The sequence below is a fragment of the Merops nubicus genome, unplaced genomic scaffold (genome assembly GCF_000691845.1).
Source record: "Merops nubicus isolate BGI_N331 unplaced genomic scaffold, ASM69184v1 scaffold37230, whole genome shotgun sequence".
NCBI lineage: Eukaryota > Metazoa > Chordata > Aves > Coraciiformes > Meropidae > Merops > Merops nubicus.
The window spans coordinates 733-11,854 of NW_008585483.1; the positions used below are offsets into that span (position 1 = coordinate 733).

Sequence of the window (11,122 nt, forward strand, 5' to 3'; positions counted from 1 at the left end):
GGAAAAAATGCCTTGACAGGAGTTGGTAGGTTTGGATGAAGCACTTCATCTTATAGACGGCTTACAAAAAGTGACTTAAGTGTTTTTACAATCCCTGTTGTTGGCTTTGTGTATTTGATGCTGTCTGATCATCAGATTTCTGCTGTGAGTGCCTCCTCCCGTACACGGTGTAAGAGGAAGAGCACACAGCTGCAGACTGAGGACTTCACACGGGGGCTGGGCTCCTAAAGGCTCGATGTGGGGATGGTGGATATCAGTGTGCCTGTGATTTTGAGCATCTGGCCAAAAATGTTACACCAGTCAGAGAGCCAAGATAAACACATCTTGCAGATATTAAAGTAGCTAGTTAAGTAAAGTAGCTGGTATTTCTGGAAAGCCAAATGCCTTTATTTCTAAAACAGTAGATTAGAAGGTTAAGAACATTCATACATATAAACCATTTTAGGAAAATGAGCCAAAAAGTTACTAAGATCAAAATGAAACAGGAAGGAAAGTAAGAACCTGTGTTTCAGAGAATTAGTGGCAGAGAACGGGACATTTTAAAACTGTTTACCACCAGAGAGGAGAAAGAATGAAATTCTTTGCTGCATCTTCCTCTGTTGGATTGTAATTACAATTTATTTATTTTTATTTATTCTTATTCTCATACTCCTTTATTCTTTCCTCAGTTTCATTCATTCCTTTATTCTTATTCTGTTTTCTTTAAAAGTAGGAGATGTTATTTTAATTCTGAGGAGGATATCATTAGCAGATTTAAAATAAAAAGTATTTTAGTGCTTAGTTCTTAGAATTATTCCTTCCAACAGCAGTAAAATTACTGAAATACTAGACTTTACAGTTCCAGTCCTAGTCAATACAGGCAGCTCCACATAACTTTTGGGTTATTTTCCAATTTTTTGCCATTGTCATGTTGCTAAAACTGAAGATTCAGAGACATATACACAGCCTGCAGAGCAAAACAATCCATTCAGAGGTATCTCTTTTCTGCCAGCATGAACATAAACTTTAAAATAGAGGAAAAGGGATGGGTGCACTTACAGGTAAATGGAATGTGTATTTATGTATTTATTCCCCTGTAACAGCACATAAGTCAATGAGAAGCTATGTAAAATAACACAACTTGGAGGATGCTCTATGTTATTCTAAATAATGATAAAAGGCAACAGAGGAGAACACCAATTATTTAAAAAACAGTTTTTCAACAGGTAGTGAAACATGCCAGCCCTGGTACAGTATTGTGTGCTAGAAAAGAACCAGTCTGAGACCTCCCTTGCCTTATAGTGTGAGAAGCATTGCTCTGAACACTGAACCTCTCCATCTGTTTTTGGCAGAGTGAAGATGAGCAGTGAAGATATTCTTGTGTGTGCAGTAAAATTTGGAGAAAATTTCTGCCTCTATTTTGAAGGTAATTACTGTGCCCTGCTGAAAGACACACACAAAAGCTGATACACAATCCTTTTCTGGGGCTGGTGTCCCTGGTTTTGTGAAATCCTGCTTTTCCCCCCACGTTACCTGAGCTATCCTCAAAGCAGCTGCAATCCCCACCCACTGAGAAGAACGACAGTTGTTAGATTATGGAGCCAGGCCATTCACTGCAAAGAGAATATGAGTTTCAGACAGCTCTCCCAGTGTGCTAACAGGTCAGTCCTGTACTGCTGAGCACCCTAAGCATTTCAAAACTTTTCCTGTTTGAATACTGATTAAAACCAACTCCTTTATCAGTCTGATTTCACCTAATTTCCCCATATGCTTCAGTTTGAAGTACTGTTAGCCAAGTATTTGAGCCAGTGGAATACTTGTTGCTTCACACAATACATTCCTGTAAAGGACATGCAGAATGTTTGGAATACTGTGGGGTGGACTTGGAATAAGTGGTTAACTTCTAATCTTATAGGATAAAGTTAGTTAGAAAACAATCTCTTCTTTAGAAGCAACTTGCAATGGCCATTTCTTGTCATTTTGCTCTCTTAGCATAAAAGCAGTGATAAAACCAATAATTTGCATGCTGTTTAATCCTTGGTTATAGGCTTAAACTGACCTGGGCTGCTCGCCCTTAAGTAACCCTAAAACATTTTACACACCTCTTGGTTTGGTGGTAACTCAAGTTCTCAAATGACTGGTGGTTCAATCATTCTGTGACACTCACAAATAAAACACACCCTGTGCTTAGAACAGCTCAGCCTGAAGAGCTGGTGACACTGGGGAGTACAGCTGGAAGTGTGTAGGTGGCTGGCTGCCTTCCAATCTCACAGAACAAAACTGGGTAGAAAGTGGTTTCTTTTGTCAGGGTAGAGCTAAATGTTCTTAATGTTTTTTCTTTCCTTTTTTTCCACTGCTCACTTGGAACCAAGATGATGATGGTAAGCTGAAAGCTTATGATTTATTAACTTCATTATCAATTTTACCTGAACTAAGCTGCTCATGCTTACTAACCCATAAATGCTTTGTGTGCATTTCAAACTGGTAACAGCTACTGTAGAGAAGAGAGCTACAGCTCACCCACCCCCTCCTCCTGAGGCTGATGTTGCTTTATTCCCTCCTAGGTACAGGGTAGTGGCTTCCCTAACAGAAACACCTTTTAATGCAATTCTAATTGCTGGTCCAAAGAGAGAACTCTTGTTTCTGCACTCACATTAACAGGTGCAGCAGCTTCTCTATAAGTGCTGTATTCTGGGAGATCCTTCTGTCTTGCTTGGGTTGTTACAAGCCAGAGGCAGAAAGAACGACACAGCCCATGTTTTGTGTGAGATGGCCATTCTAAGAACTTATTTCACCTCGTATCTTTAGTGACAAACATTAAACCTGTGGCAAACTGTTAAGATCTGAGATGACAGCTGCAGTATTTGCCCCTCTCTGTTTGATGTTCTGCAGGGCTGGAATGTGATGCCTTTTGTAGGGAGAAAATTCTTCAGCGGTTCCTGCGCAATGTGAACAGCCAGCTGCTCGTCGTTCGACCAGACTTAAACGTGGCAGCTTTTGAAGATGTGACAGACCAGGAGATGAAATGTGGTATGCCATTTTAGCAGACAATGCAATTGAGCACTAAAAAACTCTTTACTTTCTTCTAACAACAGTAGCCAACAATGTACTTACGGTTTTGGCTTTTGCAAGTGGTTGCAGCACTCTCCTGAGCAGACTACTACTAATAAATAATTTATATTTAGGCAATGGAATGAACTTCAGCATTCACTATTACAAAACTACTACACCTGCAGCAGGCATGCCCGTTGCCTTCAGCGTCAAGGTGGCAGATAAAAGTTACTACATGTGTTGTGAGAAAGAATGTGGAAAAATGATCGTTCGATTTCGGGTAAGGATCTGCCTTCCACACCTTATATACATAGAAATAGGCAAAATTGAGAAATCAAATGTGGGAGCTGAAATAAAACTGCTCAAGTCTTGTGCTGGTACTAACCTGTTCCCTTTCATCTCCTCAGGAAGGAGAAGTTCCCAAAGAAATGCCTGGTGAAAGTAACGTCATCTTTTTCAAAAAGTTGTTTACATCTTGTAGCTCCAGAGCATTTAAGTTTGAATACTCACTAGAACAAGGAATGTTCTTGGCCTTTGAGGAAGAAGGCAGCTTAAGAAAATTAATTCTAAAGAAACTGTCAAGAGAAGATGAAGTGGATGAAACCATGAAGATATGTTTCTCACTTCAGCCAGAATGAAAGTCACAACCTATGACATACTTGGACAGTCTTAAAATATATTTTGGCTTTTTATAAAAGAAATCTTACTCTTTCTTTACCTAAGGCAAGGCAGTTTTATGTTTTTAGCTACCATAAGTCAGCACAAAAATTAGTATCTTACAAAGGAAAATAAATTCAAATTATTGGCAAAAAGAAGCAGAAGAATACTTTCCAGTCAGCTAGAAGGAAAGTGAATTACACAGTGAGGGAAGAAGAGTGTGCATGCCTATATAGTCCTGTAGTTTGATCCCTAAAGTTTTTATTGCTGGTTGATCAAACAGCTTTTGTATTTGGTGCCTCATATATGAAGTGGACCTATTTTGGGAAAAGAAAGAAAACTGCTTAAAATAAAATTTCATACCAAGACCATGCACCTAGCCAATAAACACCTTGGCATTCCTGTGTTTTGAATCAAGTTTATTTCCTGATCATCTTCATCAATCTGAGTTACACAGGGACATTCTCACCTTCAGCTGAGGTAAAAATAACAGTTTGTTAACTGCTAACTTACCTGAACAATGAATGCTCTACTAAAGCTCTTTGTCCTCACAGGGCACACAGGGAAAATAAAAAGAGAGAAAAAAAGATGCTTTTATGTAGAGGTTTTTGAAAGTTAACAGTAAACTGTAGGTGATGGAATGAAACTTGTCCTTGTAAGAGTTTGGAACCAGCATAGGTGTGGCTGGCTCCCAGCAGGACCTCTCTTATTCCCTGTGTGGGACAGCACAGCACACACTGAGGTCAAGCTGTCAGCTCCACATTCTAAGCTGAGCAAGCACTGGTCTCCACCAAACCCAAAATGAACATGCTGTGCATACATTATGTGCATACATAACACAGAGGAACTGATGTGGCACATACCATTAATTTCTTCTACATGTCAGTGCTGTTCTTCCTTTGCTGCTCCAGTTCAGGTAGTGATAACCTGAGCACTGCTTGCAGCTGGGGTCCTGGGTCCTCAGCTTGGCATGCTGGTACAATTGTCATACCCCATACAGACAGAAGTAATCAGAGAAAACAGGAAGGCCTCTGTGTGTCATGAAATACAGGGAAATACTCAGACTTGCAGAAGGGATGCAACAAGTCTTAGGCCTTGTTTTGGTAAAAAACAAACCACAACTATAATTTCAGGGACTTTAAAAAAGCACAGAGACATGAAACTGCTGCAATAACCCTCACTGCCTCAGCTTCTCACATCATGCTGCCCCTGCCATTTCACCTCTCCAGCTGCTACAGGAGCATCTAGAGGCAGTAAGAAACCAATTATTTAAAATAGGTACAACCACCACAGAGTGCACTACTGGTTAGGCACCTGGAGGGGCTTAAACTCAGTAATGTGTGTAGGAATAATGTAGAAAACATCCAACAGTTTCCATGATACAAGCTCAGATCACACAGAGGTATTTAGCAATTATTCATACATATCTTCCTCATTATGGCAAAATAACCAAATGTAGAATTCAAACAGTAATGTGTTAATTCTGTTGGCTGCATATCAGACTGATGGTAACACACAATTCTCTTCCTCTTAATAGCACCACAGAAGTGCCATTAGAACATGGAAACAGTTAATTACTCCTTACCACTATACAAGTCAGAAAAAATGTCAGAGAATAATGTTAAAAAACAATTTCATTTTCCCCCCTAAACACTCTAAAACCTAAAGACACAGAAAAGAACACAGTCTCAGGGCAAGCTATGACAGACAGGGTATGTTAGTTGCCTTTTCAGTTGGAGGAAAATGTGTACCAGTGTCTATTTGGAAAACAGCCCCCCAAAAATGTTGCAGGTGAACACAGAGGTTCCAGGGAAACTATGGAAGCCAGACACTTTTTATGGCTCCTAAAATTCATCTACAAAAGTCTTTTTCTAAGTCAATAACTGTTGTAGTTTCTACTGGCCATTACTCTTGTATTAAGTCACTTCTTTAAGAACAATACATACTCATAGTCTCTTTTTTGTTGTTTTATAATATCTCAGTGAAGTGACACAATAACAGTATAAACAGTAACATAACAGTATGAATTAGTATTTGAACTTGATTTTAGAAAAAAAACCAAAACCAACTATCTGCTGCAGAGAAAACATGTTAAGTAACCCCAGAGTATTAAAAACTGTTCAGAAGCACAAACAATTTCTGTAAATTATTTATTGTATGGATTAAGAAAAATGTATTCCCTTTTCTACATCAACTCTCAGGGTCCAAAGAGTTACAGGGTGCACCTTGGATACAGTTCAGTTGTGATGTCAGAAATAACAGTTCCATTTTTCACAAGTCAAGTTTCTTTTACAAAATAGGGAATCAAACAACAAACAGTTCCTTTAGAAAGACACTACCCAAAGCTGCCATTACAAGGTAGGCTACCTTCAGCTATGCAAGTCTGTCATTGGTGTAATCTATTCCTCCCACTTTACAGTGCAGCTTAAATCACTCTCACCTGGACATTATTCACTTTAAATCTACTTTTTCTTTTCTAACATTTTTGCTGCTGTTGGATGTTTATTTCTAAAAGACCAGCTCTGAACTCACTGCAGTGTGTACACACTCTAGACCCTTGGTTATTCATTTATTTAGCATTAAACACGTTGGTATAAATCTGATGAAGCAGAGGCAGCAGTGCACAATCATGTCTGTCAGGAACTCAGGTTGTATCTTAGAGGCTCCACAGCATGGCAACAGCCTTGCAGATACCAACATCATGGTAGTTAAAGTAGCAGAGGCCAGCGAAGGTGAGGGCAGACAGAGCATACAGACCTGTGTGTGCCAGCTTAACTGCTGTATCCCCGTGCACATAGTCAGTTACAACCTGGCCGAGACCCCTGCAGAGTAAGAGGGAGACAAAAGCTGCAATCAGGACAGAGCATTCCTCACTGAAATCCACCCACTTTATGTCAATGTTCTACTAAAATGTATCATCTTTTTCACTTGCAATCATCAGCTCTTCCTAGAGAATGCCCAGATCCCACTGAAAACAAAGATGCCTCCAAGAAACAGTGGGCAGCTTGTCTGACTTCCAGTGACTGAGGGAAAGAACCCAAACAAAATACCCTTGCTTGAACAGTAAAGTCTGGCTCTGGGACCAGCCTTTGTGACATATGCACAGAAGACTCCAAGATACAGATTTAGTTTAAAAAATAGTGGCAATCTAAAATCAGCATATTTTCCTGCCTCTGTCAGATGTAGGTGATGTCAGACTGAAGTGAACTCTTCTGCAGATTTAAACTATCCAGCAACAGGAGACAGAGGATGCTGTTAAACTAATGTGATAGTCTTCCACAAAGTACAACTGTATTTGCTTTCTGCAGTGACAGATGCCAACTTAGTAAAAAAGAGAATCATACTGAATGCAGCAATTTTCCTCCTAGGATTTTGCCTTGGTCTAGCCTGAAGCTGAAGGACCAGTGTCCCACAAGTTAAGACACACCAGTGACCTAGCAAGATGCAGTAGCATCTTCTGCAGTACTTTGCAAGTGAACACTGAGCTTAGTTTCACTTAGACAGGGTTCTAATACCACAAAGATGTCAAAAGTGAGAAAACAAGTGCAAAGATACACAGAAGAGAAGCACACAGTAAAAGCAGCCTGTAAGATAACTATTCTTAAATTATAAAATACAGTGCAGCTGTATTTTACAGCTGGGCAGAGGAATCAGGTCAGGAGTGAAGCAGCTCTTGCCCACACCTTGAGCCTTCCAAAGCACAGATAAATAAGCCATACCCAGCTGGGGAGTCAGAAGCTGCCCTCCAGCTGCAGTGTTGATAAGGTGTCGTGGTTTAACCTCATCTGGCAACTAAACACCAGCAGCCACTGCCCACTGCTTCCTCCACCCCCCACCACGTGTGAGCAGAGAAGAATTGTGAGGAAAAGAAAACAAAGCCCTGTGGGTTGATACAAGGACAGTTTAACAGGACATCACAAAGAGAGGTGAAATACCTATGAAAGTAGAAGAGAATTTTTGTACATAGAAACACCTTTATTTTTTTAAGACAATGTTTTGCAAGATATGAAACTTCCTAGCTTAAAAAAGAGAACTAAAAACCCACACAAGCTGGGGGAAGAATTCACTCTGATGAAAGTTACCAGCAGAGCTGTGCACATGCAGCAAGATGTTCTCCTTGCAGGGGAAATCCCCACACTGTTTAAGGAAAAGGGACTTGGAGTATGCACAACCCCCACACTTTTGGCAACAAGAGGCACCCAGTAAGGCACCAAACGTGTGTGCAATGGCTCCAGATGTCAGCCAGAGAACCCACCTCAACACACCCACCTGCAACAACCTGTTCCATCCCCTGCAACTTCCCCACGTGGTCACCTCCAATACACACACCAAACCAGGGCAGAAATGCTCCAAAAGCAGGCAAGCTGTGCTTTGTGGGTTTTATACTGGAAAGAGCTCTGCCAAATATGTTCAAGAACAGCCACATTTCAGATTAATTCTGTGCTAGATTTGAGGACTTTGGGAAGCAGCTCCCAGTGACAGGGATGGAAGTGCAAGAATCCCTGCTATGACTTTGTAGAGGCAAAACTGAGATCTAAGATAACCTGGCATCCCAAAGTACCATGAAGTTGCTTCTCTGCTTTATCCCTGTAACAAGGAACCACAGACCAGTACCAGCTCAAGAATGTCAGTGCTGCCAGCTGTGCCAACCATGCAGCTGGATCCACTCCTAACTAGACCCATCTGGCCTATTAAAAAATAGATGATAGATGATATAAAAGATCACAGCAGAACCACGCTTGGGAAGAACAGGAGCAAGCATCCATTCCCCAGGAATCCAGAAAACAATGATTGAGGTCTCAGCTTCTTCAGTGGAATACTTGCTATGAACTCTTTGTTATGCAGAATCTTCTCAGCACTGAGATGTACACAGCCAGCCCACAGCACAGAACCTTGGCAGAACAATTTGTTCTGAATAGATCTGTCCTGCTCCTAATGTTCATACAACATTGATTCTTCTATAACGTAAAACCATCCAAGATTCTGTGCAGCCAGTGGCAGGTAAGTTCTCCTAAGGTAAGACAGAGTGTAGAACATAAGAGAATGTTCATGGCTTCCTGAATAGTGATATGCATCCTGCCTTCTGACTAAGAGAACAGGGTGACAAAGGAGGACCAAGGGTGTCAACGATCACAACTGTCACCAGACCTGGAGAGCAAGGACTGTGTGCATCTCTTTCCAGGTATTTTATACTAAACCAGGAAACAAGTCAGTAAACTTGCTGCCATAGATGGATTTAAAACCCAAGTCTTGGAGTCATCCTGACTATCAGACTTTCCTATTAACTCTGCAGGACCTTCTGTGCTTACCAGTGGCCATGGAGAGTGAGGGCTGCAGCCAGTGAATAGTCCATGGCTGGTCCAGGATACAGGTAGGCTGCAGGAAGGAGACCCAGCAAGAGGACACTGACAGCTCGCTCACTTGTCCAGTGCAAAGATGCAGCCTTGGAACTGCCTGTAAGGAGAAGTATTTTTCAGTGCATAGTTCTTGTGACATGAGAAGTGCTGTAACCTGAATAACAGATACCTCATCCTGATCAGCACCACCAGGAACATGTGTTCTCTGACCTCATCACTCAGCTTTTGTCCAAGCAGAACCCAGATGCTTTTGAATTACCCCAATAGAATATGTATCTACTTTACAATATCTGAAAGGTTAATTTTAAATAATCCTCTCTTTGCTGCTGCTGAGAAAGAGAAGCTTCTTTTACTATAAAAGAGCAGAGGCTCAACAGGTAAAGTCAAAACAAACACCAGTCCTACTTTCAACAACCCATGGTTCAGGACTGAGGTCCAAGTCAACCATCACACACAAGTGTCTCCAAAGGCAAAACCTTTCTGTCTAGTGAACTTCCTGACTGTTATGTACTGTTTACTACTCCCACCTTTTAGGAAATGGCTTTGATATCCAGATGGACACACCTACAGGTTCCAGTGAATTGCACCTCCTGGTAACTCTGTGCACAGTTCTGCCCAGGAGCCAATATTGCTGTTTCTAACTGTATATAGTAGATTAAACTTCTGGAAGCATAGCAGTGATAGGTGGCCTACAAGCAGCTTGAAGGCTCAAGGATTTCAGTCTTCCATTGATACTCAGCTGCACAGAACCTGAACCACATAACAGATGACTTCAGGAAGAGAAATACCAACTAGGGAGCTCTGTAACCACCTCTAACCTTTTAGAAGCACACAAATCCCTAATAAAGGAAGAAAAAAAAACCACCCAAAACCATCTAGAAGGTTCTGGAGCAAACAAAAACCCTAACATCATATGCAATACTTTGAACCAAAATGTCAACCTCAAAACATGAAGCATCAGCCCAGGCTAAAACCATCAGGAACTGACTCTATGAAATCACCCCCAAAGTGCTTACCCACCACACAGGTGTTATGCATCCCTTTAAACAAAAATGCAATTATTTTTCTTCATTTTTGCAAAGAAATCTGGCAAAGGGACAAGATAAGGAACATAAAGGACCTACAGTAAAACATGAAGGAGTCCTACACTGTGAACTACTGAGTTGTCCCCACAGAACTCCCTGGCCCAGAACATCTCACAGCACGTGCATGAAGCCTGCTGTCAATATGAGGTTCAGAACAGAAAGAATGGAAACAGCTCAGCTGTGTTTAAGCTAATTTCTTTGACATGCCTTTCCTCATCCTTTCCACTTCTAAGCTGCTTTCTAACAGCTACAAAATATGCTTAACCTCTGGTCACAACATTACTCATATATAATTGCACAACTGACAGATGAGAACTGGGCACAGTTCTCTTTCACCACCTCTGTGTAGTCTTACCACACACAGAGAGGAAAAAACAGGCTAAGAAACAGGGTAAGAAACACTCTCTTCCTGCAGAGCAGACTTCTCAGGTTAACCTCAGTGCATCAGAAGAGCTGTTCATGCAAGAAGTCACAACTGCAGAGTTTTCACATTTCTGCTGCTACTAAACCACAAGAAATGTTAAACTTCCTCAGTCATTTCCTTTAAAACTTCTAGGGGGTTTTGAGCATGGGAAAAAAACGTTATCACTTTTGTTGGCAAGCAGAGCTTCACTCTTCTAACATTCAGTGAGCCCTGTTCAGGACTCGCAGCATTCACAGGCCGGGTCCTGACACCGCAGTGTCAGTGTCAGATCCCAGCGGTAAGTCACACACCCCTCGATATAACCCAGCCCCGGGACCGCCCGGGAGCAGCACTGCCCGAAGGGACGGGAACACGCTGCGCGGGCACCAGCGGCTCTGACCACACCCAAGAAAAACTACCGTGCCACGTGTCAGGCGTGTTCTGCCCTTGGTCGCCCACACCTGGCTCAAACCATCGCCATCCCCGACCGGCCGTGGGTGTAACGGGCATAGTGGAGATCACGCCGCCTGGCCGGGCCGGAGAAGCCCTTTCGAGGGCGGGGGAACAGCGACCCCGCCCCGGCTGACGAA

The 11,122-nt window shown here is 41.9% G+C and overlaps 2 protein-coding genes across 2 annotated transcripts; one reads left to right on the plus strand and one right to left on the minus strand.

Annotated features, from left to right (window-relative positions):
* The first annotated feature begins 1,335 nt into the window (after positions 1–1,335).
* On the plus strand, positions 1,336–3,668 carry IL18 (interleukin 18). The gene is made up of 5 exons (XM_008947585.1): positions 1,336–1,405; positions 2,352–2,360; positions 2,872–3,009; positions 3,165–3,310; positions 3,438–3,668. Exons 1-5 carry the CDS (start codon positions 1,339–1,341, stop codon positions 3,666–3,668), a joined length of 591 nt encoding a protein of 196 aa, XP_008945833.1. The 5' UTR covers positions 1,336–1,338.
* A 2,675-nt stretch (positions 3,669–6,343) lies between these two features.
* Positions 6,344–11,042, minus strand: SDHD (succinate dehydrogenase complex, subunit D, integral membrane protein). Its single transcript, XM_008947597.1, has 3 exons — positions 10,952–11,042; positions 8,997–9,141; positions 6,344–6,509 (listed from the first exon to the last, which is right to left on the minus strand). Exons 1-3 carry the CDS (start codon positions 11,040–11,042, stop codon positions 6,344–6,346), a joined length of 402 nt encoding a protein of 133 aa, XP_008945845.1.
* Between the last annotated feature and the right edge of the window lie 80 nt (positions 11,043–11,122).

Coding starts and splice junctions, on each gene's coding strand:
- IL18 (XM_008947585.1), top strand. CDS start 1,339: ATGAGCAGTGAAGATATTCTTGTGTGTGCAGTAAAATTTGGAGAAAAT. Junction 3,010..3,164: donor AGACCAGGAGATGAAATGTG/GTATGCCATTTT, acceptor ATTTATATTTAG/GCAATGGAATGAACTTCAGC. Junction 3,311..3,437: donor AAATGATCGTTCGATTTCGG/GTAAGGATCTGC, acceptor TCATCTCCTCAG/GAAGGAGAAGTTCCCAAAGA.
- SDHD (XM_008947597.1), bottom strand. CDS start 11,042: ATGCCCGTTACACCCACGGCCGGTCGGGGATGGCGATGGTTTGAGCCA. Junction 9,142..10,951: donor CACGCCTGACACGTGGCACG/GTAGTTTTTCTT, acceptor TTCTCCTTACAG/GCAGTTCCAAGGCTGCATCT. Junction 6,510..8,996: donor CTCACTCTCCATGGCCACTG/GTAAGCACAGAA, acceptor CTTACTCTGCAG/GGGTCTCGGCCAGGTTGTAA.